This window comes from Vicia villosa, linkage group LG1 (assembly GCF_029867415.1).
Source record: "Vicia villosa cultivar HV-30 ecotype Madison, WI linkage group LG1, Vvil1.0, whole genome shotgun sequence".
Classification (NCBI taxonomy): domain Eukaryota; kingdom Viridiplantae; phylum Streptophyta; class Magnoliopsida; order Fabales; family Fabaceae; genus Vicia; species Vicia villosa.
Genome location: NC_081180.1, coordinates 94,798,772 through 94,821,540, shown reverse-complemented (window position 1 = coordinate 94,821,540; position 22,769 = coordinate 94,798,772). Strand labels below are relative to the sequence as shown.

Genomic DNA, 22,769 nt, shown 5'->3' with positions numbered 1-22,769 from the left:
ATAGCCAATGCCAAGAAATAAGAACTATCTCCGACATGCATTCGGTGAAACTAAAACTCTCCTTCTTGAAAATAATGGCATTACGCTTGAGCCATAAGAACCACATCGTCGTTAGCCAAATCACCTTCACGATGGTTCTTTTAGACGAAGACTTAACCTTATCGCAAAAATAGAAGAACTCAACAAACTCCGCAATAGACAACTCTGTCATACACATAACACAAAGTAATTCATTATTCAGTTTTCTTGATAATTATAGTCACAAAAGAAAACGCTTGGAGAAATGAAGTTATAAGTGTTGGAACATTATGTCATTATTCCAAAATAGGGAGATGAATTGAAAAGTTCCTAAGTCAAGTCCCACATTGTGTGTTAGTTGAAAATGCTCTTTAGTCCCATATTGCTTAGATTAGAAATCTTGGCTAGTTTATTTCATTATATAAGGAAGTCACTTGTTTCATTCCAAAATACACCAAAAACTTATTTTGAGTTTTTCCTTCCTCACTCTCATAACTCCGCATCTTTCAAATTATCGAAGCGCCAACTTCTCCCCCTTTCTTTCTACTCGTTGAATTTTTCGAGTACTTTCTTGAATTCTCCTTAGAGAATAATGTTAATTTCTCCTCGTTTGAGTTGAGAAATTATCAAGTATAATTTTGTCTTGGATTCTCTTAGAGAATTATTGAAATTTCCCTTGCTTTGAGAAATTACTACGACTGGTTATTATACCAGATACTAAGATGGTATTTATACCATATTTGAATGGTCCTAGTACCATCTGAGGGTGTATTTCTAGACCGATTATCTAATGTGCAAGTAGTAATCATATAGTATAGAACTAGACTGTTTTATACTAGAGGCGTCGTGGTTATTAAGAGATGCTTTCCATAATTTTGGAAGTACCGCGAAACGTCTTAAAAAAAGCGTACCGATCTGCGACTCGACCTGGTAATTTCTTTGGTGGCAAACTTGTTAAAATCGTGGTCCAACAATTTTAAGACGTTTCGAATTGCCATGGCTACTGAAGAAATAATTGGTATTTCTGCGGATGCTTTCTTTGACAAACCATTCATGTTTGAGAGATGTCACTTCAAATGTTGGCAACAAATGATGATTTTCTTCTTAATGTTGAAAAAGATAGCTAAAATTTTCACCGAGGACATTTTGTTGCTCCTTTTGGATCAACCGAACAAACTAACAATAAGAAATTTTAGGATCAAAAGGAACATGTAATGGTGTTGAAGCTAAATCTGCCGCACAGATTAAAGCGAACAATTTATAGCTTAGGAAAGAAATCACCTTATAGAAAAAATGATTATAACATTATGAATGGAATCACAAATGATCTGTATGACTATTACAGTAATTGTGATACTTCAAAATATGTTTAAGAGGCTCTAGAAAACAAGTATGACATTGAAGAAGCTGGAGAACAGAAGAATGATTTTAACAGCTACGTGAAGTATCAGATAGTAGTTGAATGGTCCATAGAAACTCAAAGTCAAGAACTTCAAAAGATTGCTCATAAGATCATCACTGAAGGTATGTATTTATAAGAACAATTCGAATTCTTTTATTATTGACAAACTGCCCCTAGTTTGAAAGTTCTTAAGAATTATGTTTTGTTACAAAATAAAATAATTTTTAATTGAGAGACTGATTATTCTCATTAAATAAGAATATTAGAGACATGATTAAATAGAAAATTCTTGGTTGTTTTAAACAACAAAAAGAAATTCGGTGTGGTTCTGAAGCCATAGGGCAAATCATTAAAGAATTAGAACCGCAATATTGTGAACCGAATTAAGAATGGGAACCCTTCTATGGCCCCAATTGCTCCAACTAGACAACAACCACCACCTCAAAGAAATGAAGTTTTCCTTTTGTTTCAACTGTGGAAAACTAAGTCATATGGCTAAGAGATGTAGCCTGTAATGCTTGAACTTGGTGTAGCTCATAATGCACTGGTTAACCTGGCAAATGGAAAATTTATTCATATGATCATCGAAATCAACATGGTTGATGGATCTGATGGTTGGTGGATAAACACATGCGTCTCTCGTCGTGTTTGCAATGACCGTGTTATGTTTTATACATACACGAATACTAAAGATAAGAAAGTGTTGTTGGAAGATGTCCACACCACTAATGTTGTTGATATTGGAGAAGTGGAACAAGGTCCACCTATGAAAAGACTTCAATCTTGAAGGATGTCATGTATGCTCCCGAGATTATAAAGAATCATGTTTATGTTTTTTTTCTTCTTCTAAATAAGGCAAGATGTAATCAGTTTATTGGAGTAGATTTGTACACCATCATCACAAAGAATGATATTTTTGTGAATGAAATTGATAAGTTTAAGAACTTTGTAAGAATTTGTAGTGATAGGTAAACTGTATGATTCTAGTTTATTTCATTATTTTTATAAACAACATGGAATTGTACATGAAACGACTGCTCCATATTCTCATGAAATGAATGGTAAAGCATAAAGAAAGAATAGAACTCTTACTGAACTTGTTGTTGCAATTAGGATGAATTTTGGTGCCGCACCTCACTAGTGGGAAAATTTTATTGACTGTTTGTTATGTCCTGAATATAGTTCCCAAGTCAAAGAGTAATATATCTCCTTATGATATATTAAAGAAAAGACAACCAATCTTGTCTTATTTGAGAACTTTGGGATGTCTGGCTTATGTCAGAAATCCGGATCCGAAACGAGTTAAACTCGCTAGTAGAGCATATGAATGTGTATTCATTAGATATGCAGCAAACAATAAGCATATAGGTTTTATGACCTAAATGCAAAAGCGATCATAAAATCAAATGATGTTGATTTCTATGAATACAAATTTCCCTTAAAATCGAGAAATAGTGGGGGCACTCAATCGAGTCACATTCTTGTGATAAGAAGCACAAAAAGCAACAACAATGTAGAAACAGAACTTCAACGAAGTAAAAGAGTAAGAGTTTCTAAATATCATGGGCCTGATTATGCGGCTTATAATGTAGAAGAATATCCAATAAATCTTCAAGAAGTCTTGTCATCTCTGGATGCAGATTTATGACAAGAAGCTATAAACAATGAGATAGAACCTCTATAATCTAACAAGACTTGGCACTTAGTAGACTTGCCTCCTGGTTGCAAACCAATCGGTTGAAAATGAGTTTTGAAAAAGAAACTAAAACCTGATGGAACAATTGATAAATACAAGGCTTGCCTTGTAGCTAAGGGTTTTAGACAAACAGAAAATACCGATTTCTTCTACACCTTCTCTCTAGTCACCAAGATTACATCCATTAGGATACTTATTTCAAAAGATTCTTGTCATACCCCAAAATTTTCCCTCCTCTTTGCATCTTCAATGGCTCAAGGTTCAAAGGTTTATTCAAGTCACTCTCTCCTAATCGAGGGTCTCAAAATTAGGGTTTTGCAGTTTATCAAAGGATTACTAATCTTTGAGGCCTCAAATGGATCTCAAGGTGTCTCATAGGTATCAAAGCATCTCCATGTCAAAAGTCAAGCTTCTATTCCAAGGATTGCTCGCTCAATGGTTCAGATGATCAATAATCGACTACGTTGACCTAAAAGTCAACTATAATCAAAATGCAGTCAAACTTCAAGATTTTTGGTCAACATCAAGTATGTGAGGATGTATCCATCATTTGATCAGAGGTTGATCATGATCCATCAATAAAAACTCAGAAATGAACAAATGCAAAGGTTCAAATTAGGGTTTTTAAAGGAGAAAGTCAACTCAATTTTGACTGGTCATAACTTTCACATGGAGCATCCAAAATTTCCCAACCAAAGCCTATTTTGAAGGAAATTTGATTCTCTACAATTTTGTCTCTCACAAGCCAAGTCCAGAAATTCTTCATTTGAGAGATATGGTCAAAGAGATTATACGTCCTCCAAAAAGTCAACAAAAACACCTTTTGGGTCAAAGCTCATAACTTGAGCATGGAAGCTTCAATTAAGATGAAACCAAAAGGATCATTTAGAGGACACTATAAGCTTTCTAAATTGATCAAGAACACTTCCATAGAGTTAATGTTGAAAGAGATACAAGGCTTAGAAGTTGATTGATTTTGGAGAAATACATAAAGCCCTAGTTAAATAATTTTGGTTTCCTTGACCAATGGGCCTTACTTTTGGATATTTAACATAACTTTGGGCTTCATATGGACTCCTAAACTAATTATTTCATTTTTATAATATTTATATTATTTATTTGAAAATTTATTCATTTAAATATTTATAAAATATATAAAATATGGAATAATTTTATCTAAATCAAGGATTCATTTTTTTTTAAGTTTCAAACATCCAAATATCAATTATATGGTGTAATGTTCATGGAAAATATGATTGGTGAGAAAAGATTGGGTTTAATCCATTTTTAGAAAGAAAAGATAAAAATTTCTCAATCAAATATCTCTCAAAACCAATCATGGATTTGGTCATATTTGCAACCCTAATGCTACCATATATATATCTCTTATAGTGGCAGCCAAGGGGGGGACGGAAATTTTCCTAAGGGGCTAGGGTTTATGAGTTCAAGTTTACACATAAACTTGGATTTTCAGAAATCTTATTGGAGAGACTTCCTCAGAGCCATTGAACGATTGAATCTTGTTCTGGAGGTAAGAACAGGTAAGAAACATCACTTGCAGAGCCCCCATGCACCCTACGTTACTGTACGTATGTCACACTTTGGAAAAATTATGATCATCATCGTTTTCTTACTTACAGATCTTTTCAATCAAAACTAACATCACTAATGAATTTATATGGTGTTTTAGAGTCAATTCGACTATCCACTCGCAGGTTTTGGTGACCGGACATGGAAGTGCCATTATTAGGGCATGAAGCTCATGGAGCTTTATATCTAAGTTTGCAGGGACCTTTAAGGAGCAAGAATGTCATAACCAAACTCGCAGCCTATTATTTGCTTGATCTGGGCAATTTTCTCATCTTGTGCCAATCGTTTTACTCAAATCGCAGGTATCCCATGGCCGGAGAAGACGACTTCGCTACTGTTCCGGCGGCGTCGAAAGGGCTAGTACCAGGTGACTTGGCTTGCGTGGCGCGTGTGGGCTCTCTGATTGGTCCGTCCAATTCAGCATATCCTCTCTCCGTCTCTGATTGGTGGGTCAACAAGTCCACCTATTCTTTCAGCACCCTATTGGCTTCTTCAGAGGCGTGTGGGCCCGGCTAGGTTAAGTAGTCCATTCATAAAGTATTTGATTATTTATCTATTGTTTTGTATATATTGAATGACTAACTACTACAGCAAGAATGGAAAGAAATAGCGCTGGTGAGTCTTTAGATGGGGGGTTCGATCCCCACCAAAGACAAGATATTTTTACTTACCAACAAGCTGCAGATCCCATGTGTACATCTTACGAAGGGCCACCGTACGTTCTCACATCCAGGCCACAGGATCTCCACTAATCCTGATCTAACGTACGCAAGGCTAAGGTTCATCATGGACCTTCAAAGGCCAGTAACACAGGATCACCCCCAGGTTTTATTTAATATATTTTATTGTTTAGTTAAATATTTAGATTAAAGATTAATGGTTAATTTAATTTAATTAACTTTAATTTAGGATTAGAATATCAAACTAGGATTAGGGTTAGGAGTATAACATTTTCCCTGATTATTCGATTATGTCGATTATTCGACTTAATTGATTTAATTAATTTTAATTAATATTAAAATCACAAAAATCCTAGAAAGGTGAAGGCATTAGGGTTTACCCAATCCCATTGCACTTTTGGCAAGACATTAATCCCCAATCAATTCTCTCCTCGACCCGACTAAAGCTATTAGTCGCATTAGACGAGAGATAAAAAAATTAATATAATTTAAAATACATTTAATTTGCTGCCCGCGACGATCGAATCTATCGATCTGAGTAACCAGCAATGCCCCATTAATCCGTTAGCTATACTGATCAAATCTATTGATCATCGCATCTAACGGTGACATATCAAACCAGGGTTGTACGCCCAAACATAAAACACACTAAACCACGACACTACGGATTTTCATCCTTTTCAATCAGGCAATTCAAAAAGCCTTTCAAATCACAACTTCTAAAACTACGATAGGCCATTCAAAAAGCCTTCAAACCATGTCAAATCAAATTCAAAGGCGTACAACCCTGTGCCCGAACTACGTTGACTCTGATTCTCCATAAGGAGATACGTAGGCACTTGGTAACAAGGCGAGTCTCCCTTCCCTAAAACCTCCATTCAGTTCAAATCTCAATTTTTACCCTTTTCACTTCTTTAGCTATTAACCTTAACTTTTAGCCATAAACTGTTACCTTAGATTCAAAGCCATAGGAAAGGGTTGAGGGTGCCTAACACCTTCCCTCGACCTGCTTATAATAACTTACCCCGATCTCTAAACTGCGTAGGGTTTCCTATTCGCCCTTCAGAATAGGTGGCGACTCTAAGTCTTAATTTTTAGGACAGGTTGCTACGCTTCTATTTATAACTTTATAGTACACCAAATGGATGTTAAAATAGCCTCTTTTTTAAATGGTGACTTAGATGATGAAATCTATATGGAACAACCGGAAGGGTTTGTGATACACGGACAAAAAAACAAGGTCTGTAAGTTAGACAAGTCTTTGTATGAATTACAATAAGCTCCTAAAACTAGCATGAAAAGTTTGATAACTTAATGATATCGAATGGTTATAAATTTAATGAAAGTGATAAATGTGTTTATTACAAATTTGAGAATCGCATTTACACTATCATATGTCTATATGTAGACTATTTACTCAAATTTGTGACCAAACATTCAGACCATTAATGATGTGAAATCATTGTTGAGTAACAACTTTGATATGAAAGATCACGAGATTCTTGGTATCAAGATCACGAGATCCGTGCAAGGAATTTCTTTGGATCAATTACACTATGTGGAGAAGATCTTAAAGAAATATAAATACTTTGATTGTAAACCTGCGTGCACACTTTATGATCCAAGTGTTAAACTGTTTAAGAACACTGGTGAAAGTGTGAGATAAACTGAATATGGAAGCATCATTGGCAGCCTTAGACATGCCACTGATTGTATTAGACCTGACATTGTATATGTCGTAGGATTGTTATGCATATTTACGAGTAGACCGAGTAACGAGCACTAACAAGCTATTAAGCGAGTCATGAGGTACCTTAAAAGGACCATAGATATCGGCCTACATTATCAGAAATTTCCTGTTGTACTTGAAGGATACAGTGATGCGGATTGGAATACCTTGTCAGGTGATTCTGAAGCTACTAGTGGCTATGTATTCAACATAGTTGGAGGAGCTGTATCTTGGAAATCAAAGAAACAGACTATCCTAGCTCAGTCCACGATGGAGTCTGAAATGATAGCATTAGCAAATTCTAGTGAAGAAGCAAGTTGGTTAAGATGCTTGCTAGCTGATATTCCCTTATGGAAAAACCTATGCCGATTGTGTTGATCCACTGCGATAGTACCGCGACTATTTCAAAAATTGAGAACCGTTATTATAATGATAAAGAACGTCAAATAAGAAGAAAGCACAACACCCTTAGAGATTGTATCTCTAAAGGAGCTGTAAGAGTGGATCATATACGCACTGATGAAAATTTAGCAGATTCTTTGACGAAAGGATTAGCTAGAGAGAAAGTTATAATACATCATATAAGATGGGACTAATGCCTATAGGAATATGAGTTGCTCATGATGGTAACTCGACCTAAATGACTGGAGATCCCAAGAAATAGGTTCAATGGGTAATAACAAGTTGTGAGTAATATGAGGCGATCATGCTAGAGTAAATAAGAGAAGCATGAATCCTGAAGTAATAAGAGGATGAGATAATAGAAACTCTTAATGAGATCTATACTCTATATGAGGGAGTACCTAGGCTACAGGAGTACTCTTGATAGACTCACCTATGTGATTGTAGAACTTAGGCCGGTTCTTATGGAATTTCGAGGCAGAATTCCTAGAGCCTTCACTAAATTGGGATACACGTGCAGGGCCATTAAAGCACGGGCTATTAGAATACACCATAAGAAAAGGTTGTGTGTGAGTTTGATGTCTGAGATAGAGTTCAAGACAATCGTGTCACTCTTGTCGAATCGGAATCCTACTTGCTACACAAAGGTTCAAGTCGTAGACACCTTTGCTTATGCACACTCTTAGAAACGTTTGACGTTACTTTTAAAACACTTTTCTAAATTCAAGTGGGGGATTGTTGGAACATTATGTCATTATTCCAAAATAGGGAGATGAATTGAAAAAGTTCCTAAGTCAAGTCCCACATTGTGTGTTAGTTGAAAATGCTCTTTAGTCCCACATTGCTTAGATTAGAAATCTTGGCTAGTTTACTTTATTATATAAGGAAGTCACTTGTTTCATTCCAAAATACACCAAAAACTTATTTTATTTTTTTCCTTCCTCGCTCTCATAACTCCGCGTCTTTCGAATTGTCGAAGCGCCAACTTCTCCCCCCTTTCTTTCTACTCGTTGAATTTTCCGAGTACTTTCTTGAATTCTCCTTAGAGAATAATGTTAATTTCTCCTCGTTTGAGTTGAGAAATTATCAAGTATAATTTTTTCTTGAATTCTCTTTAGAGAATTATTGAAATTTCTCTTGGTTTGAGAAATTACTACGACTGGTTGTTATACCAGATACTAAGATGGTATTTATACCATATTTGAATGGTCCTAGTACCATCTGAGGGTGTATTTCTAGACCGATTATCTACCGTACAAGTAGTAATCGTATATTATTTCTTTGGTGGCAAACTTGTTAAAATCGTGATTCAACTATAAATTTTGACACTATCATGTGTCAAAGAAAAAAAAAATTTAGACAGTATCATACTGATTAAGAATGCACTTATTATATAAAAGCCAATGTAAAAGAATAGTCTTGCAAGCCTCATATTGTAATCAACACTATATACATCATTCTACTTTTACAAAGCATCAAAGAAAAACCAAAAAGTGAGACAAATACAATAGTTTTTCAGATTAACTTTTTATCAAACATAATACATAAAATTTAGATGATAACACAGCTATTAGGATCCTCTTCCACGCTAACAGCACCGTAATAAGGATTGTATTGTGGCTTCATTTGATGATTATAATAGCCATGTGTTCCATAGAACATGAAAGGATTAATCACAATATTTTCTTTTGTTGAATCCTTCTTAGCATCTTTCTGTTTAGGTTCATCTTTCTTTTCTTCTTTAGCAGGTCCAACAGAAATGATTTCAGCATGACAAAATTTCCTTAACTTACCAACTACACGTACTGGATCAATATCACCTATTAAGGTTAATTTCTTGTCTTTCATGTCCACTGAAACTGACTCAACCCCTGAAAGGCCCGAGACTGACTTCATAGCTTTTTGCTTGATTCTGTCTTCATTTATTTCCAACTTTAACACTACTTTCTGTAACACAAAAGTTCAACTAGTTAGGGTTGAACACTCACTTTCTTAATTTATAGTACATCATGCATGAAATTAACAAAATATAAAGCACAGGTTGAAAAATTGGAATAATGATGAAGAAAATAAGAGTTGTTTAAATCAGGATAAAGCACTTACCATCATTGTTAGCGAAGCTTCTTGTATGTGAGACAAGAGGTATAAGGTAGAAGAACACTTGATGCAAATTGTAATAGAATACAGAGATTCAAGGAAGATGTAAGTTTTCAAATTGAAAAGAAGTTATGAAGTGAAGATGATTGTTGGAGGGTTTTTATAGTAATGAAAGAAGAGTGATTGATGAGATAGGAAGGGTCAACGTAAACAAGTCAAGACAAGTAGGGTGTGGTCTTCTTCGAAACTTAAGCAGCGGATATAAATGACTTTTTCAAATCTATAATTTGTTTGATTTCCAAATTCCAATATACCCTTCCTTCGTGGAACACGGCAACCTACATAAAAGGTCATTAAGAAGGTGAAAATTAAAGTGGGAAATTTACTATTTTAGTTATGACCAGTTCGAAGGTACACCTAAGCTGGATTAATCCTTAAAATCATGCAAGTACATTCATCAAATGTGTACGAGTACATCCATTTGCCATTTTTTTTACTGCAATACCATGTATTTGAAATTAAAACACCACTTTACCAAAGTTTGAAAAAAAATTAAAACACACACTTGCATTATTATTTGAACATACTCAGCCATCCATTGACTAAACAAATGAAAGTGTTTTTTAGTTTTCATTTTTTTAAATTACTTAAATGTATTAATTAATATATATTCAAAGTTTATCATCAAAGTTTTTTTTATTTTCCTTCACGTGCCAATGGATGGTCGAGCCTACAAAGAGAAGAATTAATGTTTCTGCTCGTCAAATCAATGGCCATGCATCAGAGTAAAAAATGGCATCCTAAATTTTTTTATTCAAACTGTGACAATTTGGTATTTTAATTTCAAAAACATGGCAGTGTAGTAAAAAAATCTTCATTTGCACTATACTATTTAGTGGAGTTCAATGTTGTAATTAATTTAAAGGTTTAAGCTTAGCCTAGAACTACCTTGAAAACGGCCGCGAACCACCGCGCCACCCTAGTTTTCGATAGATGTTAATTCAAATATCCATACTACCCGCCCTACCGGATCGATTATGGTAATCAAAACAACAACATAACAATGATATCACACCATTGGTCAGCGGCCAAAAAACAGCAAATCCGCCGTCAACCACCAACGCACCGTCAGAAACTCCCCAAAAACTACGTTTCACCTACCCTAAACCACATGCATTTTACAAAATAACAGAAATATAGCGAAAAAAGTAGAGGAAACGAGAGAACTTACGTGTTCGATGAGAGATTTGACGGTGGTTAGAAGCTTGGCATGGCGCCGAACGACAGAGATAACTCAGAGCAGGTGACGAGCAGAAAACTGGGAAAGAAAGGGAAGTGAAAGCAACAAATAGCTAGGTTCCCTCCTATTTATAGAGGGTCCCCCCAGCGCGTGACCGAGCAAGCGGCTAAAACTAGCCTAGCGTAGCCATCATTGCGTCTTTATGATGGCACGTCACTGATTCGCTTTTCATCAGCTACTTGTCTCCTCGGCAACGCTTAATCTCCTCGGCAACCCTTACTCTCCTTGGTAGTTTCCATCCCTCGAGTAAGCCGAAGCATGAAACCCCTCAGAAAACGAGAATGTCCTCGTAAACTCTTTCTCGAATCAAGGCCTACTCTTAAGTTGCACTCCCACACTCGGAGCAACGACTAGAGGGCTCATGTTCCGGACTAGCCTGATGGTCAGGCATGGCCCAATCCAAGCCTACTCCCAGAACGACCCAATGACGATTGTCCCAATCACCTGAGGGCAGGGGAGGCTCCCCTCGAGTCGAGGACTGTCGTCTTGATCGAACAAATTCCGTCCCAGTAATATGGCACACACCATGCTCCCTTCAGGGGCGAACAACCTCTGCTCGACAAACGATCATGTCGACCAGGAATCCCCAATCTGCCCGATCAACGGCTAGTTTCGGATAACCTCCCAGAATTCCTAGACATGCTCCTAGAATCCTAACAGTCACGCGTTTTGGGCATAAATCCACGATCTAACCCAAACCGTGGACCAATGGCCAAGCGCTTGGAGACAATATAAAATCCCTCTCATTTGAGGGTTAGGTAACACAATTTTAATCTTTGAAACACTCTCACGTATTTGTACTCTTACTTACTTGCTCGTCGGAGTGTCTTGCTGGTACACCCTCTCCTCCTGTTCATCAGCATCGTGCAGATGTCTCTGACCCACTTTTTGATCTGATCACCCTCCAGATTAATTACCTACAAATTTGAAAGGATAACCCAGAAAATGATCATAAGAAAATGTAGCAAATATAAAAATCTAAAGAAGAGATGCATTTGGCAATGAAGATGAAGGTACTACACGATCAGGTAGGATAACTATCCATTCTTACTGAAGACAATGATGATAAGACAAGTTGTGAAAAGGCTAGGGGAAGATTCATATAGACTTAAAGTCGAAAAGGCATGTTTTTTGTGGACAGAATTTGAAAATGGAACCAAATCAAACTTTTCCACATTTACTAAATGTTCTTTACCCACCTTGCCATAAAAACAAAACCATACCAAAAAGATGAGAAGGTAAAAATAAATAAAGTTGATGGAAGCTTTAACATAGAGTATCATCCTTAACTTGGAAAGTGAGACGTCAATCTAATGACCTTAAACAAGCGATGGATAGAAGGCAACCAATTTGAATCAGGTTTTATCGTTTTATTTATATTTTACTTTTTTTTGTCATTAAGGTAAAATTAAATTTACTATGAGAGAAAAAATAGAATAAATTTGGAGTAGAAAAGATGATCTTGAAAGAAAAATTTAAAAGTTAGAGATTTTTAAAATTTTGCATGCAATAGTGTAGCACCGTCCGTGCATATGAACATAGAGTTGCGGTTATTTGGCTTTTAGTCGTTATGCATCGCTTTGCTCATTTCCTTCCCTACTTTCATATTTTCTTACACCCAAGTCACCTAAACTTTAAGCCATGCATTCTTTTTCATCTATTTTCTTAAACTCGCCATGACTCAACCATAAGCAAAGTAAATTCCTTGCATCCTCAAGTCAGCAAGAAATGTCCCATAATAAGTTTGTTAGTGAAAATACTTTAGCATATTAGTAAAAAGTAGATCATGCAATGTTAATGCTAAAATGATATTTCAATGAAGTGGTCTACACGAGCATCTAGAAATTTAATCTAATTTAGAGGGTGAGGCTAGAGATCAGGAGTAATTTCATTGCATCTTTCATAAATTTCACTGAAGCCTAGGTGGAATTTATGACATGAGATCTTAAACTTTGAATGTCAAGAACTTGTACTAGAAAAAACAAAAGAAAAAAAGATAGTAGTTGGTTAATGGTTGTACATGGGATTTGAAACAGCAAAATTGAATGAGAAATTTTCAGCAAACAATTTGAATTCATTTTATTGGATCATAAAAAATTAAAGCAAAAAGGGTTAAATATATGATGCCCCCCTGCCTGAGTTTTGATTTTGCCCCTATCCCTTGTGGTTGCTTCCTATGTTTAATAAGCAAAAATCATTCCAAATTTTTGCCACAGCCAGGAATCGAACCTGGTCCTTGCATGAAGCCATGATGCATCTCGCACCAACTGAACTAGTACATCTTATAGATTTTTTTTCGTTTCAAACTCAATTTAATATATATTATTTACGTTTTAACTATTTTTATAAAAAATATATAGATTAACGTTAATATTAATAATTAAAAAAACTAAACAATAATTATACATATTAAAAACATTAATATATTATAAAAAAACGTTAATGTATATTTAAAATGTACTTTATATATTATAAAAAATATTAATATATTATAAAACATTAATATATTAATGTACTTTATATATTAATGTACTTTCTAATTGAACTTTTAAAGTTTTTGGTTTTTATAAATTGATAATTCTTTTATAAATTAAATTTTTATAACTTTAATATTGTTTTTAATTAACGTTTTTATATATATACTGAATGTTTAAATTTAATTAACATATAAAATAAAAAAATTTAGTATATATGTTACATAAAAAACTAATTATATAAAATGATTTTATATAAAACATAATAAACTATTAATATATATACTTTTATATAAAATATATTTATATTAAAACTGTACATATAAAATGATTTTTTTTTTAAAAAAAAAACTGTACATATAAAATGATTTATATAATATATATTAGAATCATTATAAAAAACTGTACATATAAAAAAACTATATATTATAACACTGTACATAATATAATATATACTAACAAAATAAATAAACTATACATATTAAAAAAACTGTACATATACTAACAAAATGTACATATAAAAAAACTGTACACAATTAATATATATTAGAATCATTATAAAAATATTTATAAATGATTTATAACACAATTAATTTAAAAGTATATACATATATAAAAGTATATATATTAAAAATTTAACACAATTAATTTTTATATATAACGTTTTATATTATAGCACAATTAATTTAAGAATTTATAAATTTAAAATATTATATAAAACATTTTATATTAATATACTAACTTTTTATGCTAATATAAAATACATTAATATGTTCAGTTTTTAAGCTTGATGCTGACTTTTTATGCTAATATAAATTTACATTGATGCTGACTTTGTTGGGGCAAAAGCTAGAAAAATTGGTGTAGTGAAGTTTATTTAAGCTTGAAGGTATTTAAAATGAAATGTAGACCATATAGGATTCACTGAGAATGAGGGAGAAGAAGTCAACTTAAGTCACTTAGCAGCATAAGACACTTTGTTGATCCAACTATTATGAAAACGGTCTGCACATGATTGACAGTTGTGTTTTTAATATTGTCCTTATACACTTGCAATTAATCAATTAATGCTTTTTGGAATGTACAATACTTGTTCAAGTTCAATCATTTTTAACATTGGTCCAGAGTAAACCATGCAAGACAATTCTTCCTCTTATACTCTATCATAAATTTCAGAATTAATCAGATACTCATTTTTTCTTACATGGGCATCACCTTGTTAATTGCTATATTAAACTCGCAGTTAATTCAGTTAAGTAAGTAGCTAATTCAGTTAATGGTAAAAATTCATTAAATTAACTGCAATCTCACAATTTTGAAAGTAATCTAAAATCTAAATTAACTATTTTTTCAACCGAGATAACAACATTTTTAGAGATTAATGAGATGTCGCACTTGATGGAAAATCCTATATTTCGACATTAATGAATGGTTTTGTCTCTTGTTGCACTATGTTTCTTTCTTCTTTCTTTTTTCTTTTTTAATTTTCCCTGTAAGGCAAGTATTGTTGGTAAAGTTGCCCAAAACATGGTTCTTTTTTTTTTATAAACAAATACAATAACTATCAGATTAACTTTTTATCAAATATAATATAAAAAATTTAAATGATAACACAGCTGTTAGGATCCTCTTCAACACTAACAGCACCGTAATAAGGGTTGTATTGTGGTTTCATTTGATGATTATAATAGGCTTGTGTTCCATAGAACATCAAAGGATTAATCACAGTTTCTTTTGTTGCATCCTTCTTAACATCTTCCTTCTTTTTAGGTTCTTCTTTCTTTTCTTCTTTAGCTGGTCCAACAGAAAGGATTTCAGCGTGACAAAACTTTCTTAGCTTAGCCACTACTCTTACTGGATCAATATCTCCAATTAAGGTTAATTTTTTGTCTTTCATGTCCACTGAAACTGACTCAACTCCTGAAAGGCCAGAGACTGCCTTCATAGCTTTTTGCTTGATTCTGTCTTCATTTATCTCCAACTTTAATACAACTTTCTGTAACACAAAAGTTCAAGTAGTTGTTAGGATTGAACACTCACTTTCTTAATTTATAACACAACGTGCAAGAAATTAACAAAAAAATAAAGCACAGATTGAAAAATTGGAATAATGATGAAGAAACTAAGGATAAGAACTTACCATCATTGTAAGATAAGAGCTATAAGGTAGAAGAACACTTGATGCAGATTGTAATAGAAAATTGAAAAGAAGTTATAAAATGAAGATGATTGTTTGAGGCTTTTTATAGCAATGAAATAAGAGTGGTTGATAAGAGATGAAGGGTCAACGAAAACAAGTCAAGAGAGTAGTGGGTGGTCTTCTTCGAAACTTAAGCAGCAGACTTGAAGGACTTTTTCTAATCTATAATTTGTTTGATCTCCAAATTCCAAAATACCATTCCTTCGTGGAACATGGCAACCTACATAAAAGGACATTAGAAGGTGAACATTATAGTGGGAAATTTACTATTTTAGTTATGACCAGTTCTAAATACAAGTACATCCATCAAATGAGTATGAGTACATATAACTCTTACTATTTGGTGGTGGTTAATGTTGTAATTAATTTAATAATTATTTTATGCAAAATATTGAAATTGTAATTATATTTTAATGTGGAAGCTATACTATACAAATGAACATGCATATAAAATAAGTCTTATCATCTAGAGCTGTCAAAAACGGGCCGGTCTTGACGGACTCTGGGTTTTTAGGACTGAACCAAAAAAGGTCTATGTAATACGGACTCGAAATTTACTACGCGAGTCTGGCCCTAGATGAGCTTCGGGCTTCACAGCCCTAAATGGACCTTTTTTTTATAAAAAAAATTAAAATGAAAATTCCATAATATTTATTATAAATAAAATTAAAAATGATTTTTTTAAACATAATATATTTTTAAATAGTATATTATCTCTTATAAATACTATAATGTGTTTCTAAATACAATATATGTCTAAATTGTATAAAATAATACTTGAATATTTATTATAAGAGAAAAACTAATATAATACGGTAAAAAAATGTTGTTTAAAAGAGAAAGATTAAATAGAATAGAGATAAAATTTAGTGAAGTGAGAAAAATCAATATGTTATTTTGGAGTAAGATAATATAAATATTAATATATTTTTTAAAAATTTATAATTATGCGGGCCTAATGGGCACGATTCATATGGGTAGCGCGCTTTTTAGGGCTGGGCTAAAAAGACCCTGAAAAATATGGGTTCTAATTTTAAGGCCCAAGCCCTATAATTTTTCGGGCCTGGCGGGCTGATCCGTTCAGGCTAGCCCATTTTAACAACTCTATTATCATCTATCTATGTCATGTTGATATATCAAAGATTATAGGATTATTTGAATAGATTCAAATTACAAATTATGTAAAAGTAGTCGTCACTAATCTTGAAAGACAAGTAAAAGAAAGAAAGTCAGAATCAAATTCTTTTGTGAATTGTGTATATTTGTTTTTCTTGTCTTCTTTTCCTTATATAGCAGTTTCGATAGTAACGAGAGCTCCTATAATGATATTTCAGATTGCGAATCGCCTAGTCATATGTACACAAAATTAGTGGCTTCTTCCCCAGGTATGGCTAAATCTATCATGGCGTTCACAATTTCTAATTTATGTTCCTTTTGTAAAGATTTCATGCATATTGATTTGATATATCTTAAAGAATACTTGACTGAAACTTTCTACTTAGATCCTGAGTTGTCCAACACTAAAAATGAGGTCGGTGTGATTTGGGAATCGTGCTTGTCGTGTGAGAAGATTTTCATGTGACACCCCCAAGGGAAAGAGGACGAGAATTTTTATTTTTACACTGAGGTGATATAAGATTTTAAAGTAGGTATCCCTTTCAACATCTTGCATTCCTAGATCTTGAAGATTATTAATGTTGCCCCCTCCTAGCTACATCTGAATAGTTGTGTGTTTATGTGAGGTTTCGAGATGCTATGCTAAGGTCTCAACATTACCCTACATCGAGAAATATTTTTATTCTACGAGACCAATAAGGGTTAACATGGGTGCATTGGTTTTCATTAGTACCATCCATGGGCAAGCTCTTCTATCCCCTTACACCTCTAACTACAAACATTGGAAAGACACATCTGTCTAAGTCAAAGGTAATACCTGATGTCCCCAGATTATGTGCTAAGTGGATGGACTCATAGGTTCCTTTTGTACCGAACAAGCAAGCCCTTGCTATAATGGTCTATGACCCAACCAAGATTAGTGAGACAGAGAGGGAGACAATCAGTATATTTAAGTGGTTTCCATTATGGGGATGCAAGACCTTATTAGGATTGAGGGAAACCTCCCCACACTATTGAACTTTTTGTGTAAAATGATCTATTGAATGTTGAAGTTGTATATCGGCAAGCAACAAAAGATTTGGAAATATTACTCCAGGATTTATCGTGTTCACAGAGATGGTGAGAATGCCATTCAACAATTTATATGGTTTCGAAATCGGGTTTGAATGAACAAAAGTGTAAAAAAAGGAAAAGTAAATATGAACATAAACATAATTCATTCTTAGGAAATATAAGATTTATCAAGCATTGCATACAATCTACTTCTTACAAACTTAAATGTATCGACCAGTTATACTCAACCTACGATACTCGTCAATGTTATCACGTATCTCTCACATCAGTGTCCATCTCTGGAGCACCTACGAGATCAACTCAAAACCAAGGTTATCTCTAACGCAAAGTCACGAGAACATCCGTATTCTCGCGTCAGCGATCTCTCGCGCGCCACTCAAACACGAAAGCATTAAGAACGGATACACAAGTGATGGTCAACTCTAAATCTATCTCTAGAGTTCAGAAACTAAGAGATAATCATCCTAGATAAGGATTCAAGAAGTTTATCTCTAAAACAACCTAAATCTCGAGCACAGAGCAAAAATCTAAGTCAACAATAAACACAGAGTTTTTAAGCAACTTTTATATAACGCCATGGGCGACAAATATACATGAGTTCAAAGTAAATACATACACAAAACCCAACTATAAGAGAAAACACAAAGATGAAGATAAATGAACCAAAAATCTCCTAGTTTGTCAGCTCCAATTAATGAGCAATCCATGTCCCATCATCCAAATGCAAGCTCCATAGTTATTTTCTAACCTAATCTAACCTAAAAATTATAATTTGATGAGTTGGGAACAAATACCCCAAAACATAACCTAAAAAATTTGATTTTTTCCCCTTTTAACGAGTTGTTGTCTCAGGCAATCTCGCTTAGCGAGTAGCAGAAAAAATCAAATTCCATTTTTGCCATAACTTGAGAACCGTAACTCCGAATTACGCCTGGTTCGAAATGTTGGAAAGCTTATTCAATGCTATATCTAACAATGATAAAATGGAAACCAAATTGATGATTATTCTCATCCTTATTTTGAGCCTATGGAAGCGCGCTTGAAGGTGGCTAAGCGAGCTTTTGCATGATTTTCTTTTTATTGCTCCAAAACTGCGAAATCAAAGTCGTGCCTTCGACACATTATTTCTCGAGGCTCCGATATGCATAAATACCTATAAAAAAGGAAAAACTATCAAACGGTACACAAAATGAATAAAAACTCAAGAATACGAATATTTACACAAAAGTTGGGCTTTTATTACAAAAACCAAAAGAATTGAATCGATAAGTGCCATAATTATACACTCAAAATAACGATATTTTGGCACTTATCATTGACCTAATTCCCTTTTACATTATTTACTAATTTATTCTTAATTGTTTTTTTCCATATTTTTTGTAGTGATGATGACCCCTTTCATTAACTGAGAGAAAAGTGACGATGATGAAGGTTGAAGTTTTCCACTGTGAGGTGGACCTGTTTCATCAGAGGGATCCCTTCGGCTTCAATGCCCATGAAAAGGAACTTGGCCACAAAGGGGAAAGTCGTTAAGGTTGTTCCTATTTCCATTGTCTTGCCATCTCATTATGAGAATACCATGTCACTTCATGGTAAGAAGAATAGGGTGAATCATGGTAAATGGCCTACTGATGTGGATTTCTTTACCTCCATAGATCAGAAGATGGGAAACTTTATTTAAGGTGGTGGTAATGGCTATTTAAAAGGTGGATCTTCTATCGTTCCTGGTTAAAAAAGGTTTAATTTTAGGGATAGGAGATTGAATGAGATGGCATTAACCAATGATCACCTTTATGCCATTGGTGATGTGGATAGGGGGAAGTTGTTAGGCTTTTAGAAGTATTTCTATCTACTCAAAACTTTCCTACTAAGGAGCGGTGTCTTGGGTTGGGCCCTATTAGAAGACTGTGATGCTTCGTAAAATAAAGACCGTGACTTGAAAGTTGAAATCAAAAGGGTGCAAGAAGGATATAAACTTGGTCAAACAATGCTAACTTCTTCTAATGAGAGGATTGCTTCTCTTTAGAGGGAGATATCTAGGGCCATGCTTGTCGCTTGAAAGGCCAGAAAAAAAGAGAAGGATAAGTTATTGGAATAAAATGAAACTCTCAAGGAGAATCTTTAGACTAAAAGTAATAAACGTGCTAAAGTCGAATCTCAGTTAGTAGTCCCAAGGTGGACCTTGAAGAGGTCCGCATGGATGACCTCGTTTCTGAGGAAAAGAGATTGAAAAGGCAAGGGAGTGGGTATGTTGTTGGAGTAAGCCCTAATAAACAAACAATATTGGCTGTATATGGTTTTTGAATCATGACCTTGATATATATTGTATGTTAATATATATACTTATTTGGCATTATATTTATTATGTTATTTGTATATGACATAATAAAGTCCTTAGAATAATTAGTCTATTTAATGGCATATTAAGTGTGACTTAATCGTGAGACCTCATTAAACATAAGGACGTTATTCTTAAAGTATCTGTAGTTAAGCTTTACTGTCAAATATGACAACAATAATGCATACAGACTATTATGTGAGTAGACTGACGACTGTGTCTCACAAGTCATGGATATGAGATATCAAGTCTTCACGTAGGTATAAATATTAGGAGTAATATTTATACTGGATTGACCCACCATGAGACTACTATATAGTTTTTTATGTAAGTGTCATAAGTTATTCTCATAGTGATAGTGGTGTATACCACCCTTCGACCTGAAACCACTATGGACCCTAGATGTGAAGTTGGGTACTTTATTGTCAATCAAACGTTGTCCGTAATAGGATGGTTGATGGGTACTTTACAAATCATGCTGAGGGACATGAGTGACCTAGATGGGATTTACCCCTCCTACATATACGGGAGTAATATCTGTGGTCCCATTGATAGAGTATGACTGTAAAATGCATGGCCGGGCTCAAATAAGTTGATATCAGATATTGGACTTTTTTATTGTTATCAAGTATACCCGGGGATCAAGGAATAAAATACTGGACTATACAAGGGTGACACATTCTATGCCTTGTGTTTAATATATATATAAGGGCAAAAGGGTAATTATACACATGATCATTATCACATAAAGGTTATATCAGATCACACGACATTCTCGTCACTTGGGTAGCAGTGACGTGTTGCTAGATACCGCTCACCTTTTATAATATTAAATAGGTGAGTTAATATCATTGCCAACGTTACGAGAACCTACAAGGTGACACGCATATGGTGCTTATCGTGGAATGGACAGTTTAATTTAATATGATTTAATAAATGAGGATTGACATGTGATTAAATTAAATATGATTTAATTTAATTAATATTTATTTTATTTTATTAAAAGAGTGTAAATAAATATAAATAATATTTATTTAATTAAATAGTTTAATTAAATAAGATTGGGCTTATTTTGAAGAAGTCCAAAATAAGAGCATTAGGGTTTTAGAAGCTCTCTATAAATATATGAGCTCTTTCCTCTAATAAAGCTAATTGTCAATTTTCTCAAAGCAAGAACGGCTAGCACCGCCTTCCACTTTGCACTCACGTGGACTACGTCGAGACGCCGGTATCTTCTGTCGTTCGTGATCAAAAGATAAAGCACACTTCAAGAGGTAGTTCTTGAACCCTTATCGGTATTTGGTCTGTGATTAATGATTTAATCAAGATCCGTTCATCGGATTAGATCCGTTCATCTATATTGTTCCGCTAAGAGGATAAAAAATTTGAAAAACCCCTCTTAAATCCCAACAAATATTTGTACGTCGGACTTGTTCTCAATGAGATGGATTATTTCAAGGTGGGAGTGGATGGACTTCTGTTGGAAGTAATCGATGGAAAAAGAGATAGAGACCACCATCTCTCCCAAGGAAACAACTCCCATTAGTGAGGGTGGTAGCGAGGCAGACACTTTCTCAATAGAGGTTTCGCCCAAAAATGTACCCTCTTCTAGGATGTTAGTTTCCATTTTTTATAAATATTTTGTAATTTATTCTACTAATCTCACATCCCTTGTTAGGGCCTTTTGTATTCCTTCCACTATTTAATGAATTTTGTTTTATTTAAACTTTTTTTTATGATTTTGTTGAACTGGATCTTGAATTTTACTAGAATTTTACTTATAATTTGGTTTGAATTTCACATGTGTATAAGGTCTCACCCATAAGCATAGAAGTCCTTGGAAGGTTCTTTCATATATGCCTTTTGGCTTCATAGTTCCACTAGGGTTCTGAAGGATTTCCTAAGGGACTTCAGAGTCATACTAGGGTTATGATGGAAACTCTAGGGGACTTCAGAGTCCTGCTAAGGTTTTGATGGATTCCCCGAAGGATTTCAGAGTCCTGCTAAGGTTCTGATAAATACCCAAGAGGGCTTCAGAGTCCTACTATGATTCAAATAAATAGCCCGGAGGGCATCATAATCCTACTAAGGTTTTGATGGATACCTCCGAAGGACTGCAGAGTTCTACTAAGATTTTGATGGATACCTGAGAGGGCTTCACAGTCCTACTAATGTTTTGATGGATACTCTTAAGGAATTAATTGTCCTACTGAGTTTATGCTTGATACTCTGAAGCTTCATAGTCCCATTCTGGTTCTGATGATGAACCATTTGGTAGACTCTGTTCAATAAATCTTCGGCTCCTTCAATGTCCAGATTAACTAATAAAAGTTTAAAGTTGGGAAGTGTTTCTTGTTCGAGCATTGAAGGCGGTAGCAGAGGTCTGAGTGAAGGTTTGTCTAGGTGAAACTGCAGTGTAGATCCATGGAATGAAGTAGGTTGAAACACTCTTTGATATGCTTTAGGTCGGAAAAAATTTTGCGGCTGGGAATGGATGGGACAATTTTCAGGATTTGGTTGTCATTCCCTTGAAGAAGAAGCAGAAAATTCCTAGTAGCTTCGTCGGCAACAACATTTTGTCAGAGCTAGTAACATTGGAAGCTACTATCATCGAGTGATCTGATGTAGGAGAGTTTGAATATAAAACTGACAG

At 34.2% G+C, this 22,769-nt stretch overlaps 3 protein-coding genes across 3 annotated transcripts in view; all 3 read right to left on the bottom strand.

Annotated features, from left to right (window-relative positions):
* Positions 1 to 8,889: 8,889 nt before the first annotated feature.
* On the bottom strand, positions 8,890 to 9,785 carry LOC131643593 (heavy metal-associated isoprenylated plant protein 39-like). Its single transcript, XM_058913851.1, has 2 exons — positions 9,621 to 9,785; positions 8,890 to 9,464 (listed from the first exon to the last, which is right to left on the bottom strand). The coding sequence occupies exons 1-2, from the start codon at positions 9,624 to 9,626 to the stop codon at positions 9,069 to 9,071; spliced, it is 402 nt and encodes a 133-aa protein (XP_058769834.1). The 5' UTR covers positions 9,627 to 9,785; the 3' UTR covers positions 8,890 to 9,068.
* Positions 8,932 to 22,769, bottom strand: part of LOC131643591 (heavy metal-associated isoprenylated plant protein 39-like) — a 41,407-nt gene continuing 27,569 nt past the window's right edge. The window contains exon 3 of the mRNA XM_058913848.1: positions 8,932 to 8,944. The gene's annotated coding sequence lies outside the window, so the exon portion shown is untranslated. The remainder of the gene's footprint in view (positions 8,945 to 22,769) is intronic.
* On the bottom strand, positions 14,332 to 15,746 carry LOC131643592 (heavy metal-associated isoprenylated plant protein 39-like). Its single transcript, XM_058913850.1, has 2 exons — positions 15,529 to 15,746; positions 14,332 to 15,384 (listed from the first exon to the last, which is right to left on the bottom strand). Exons 1-2 carry the CDS (start codon positions 15,532 to 15,534, stop codon positions 14,989 to 14,991), a joined length of 402 nt encoding a protein of 133 aa, XP_058769833.1. The 5' UTR covers positions 15,535 to 15,746; the 3' UTR covers positions 14,332 to 14,988.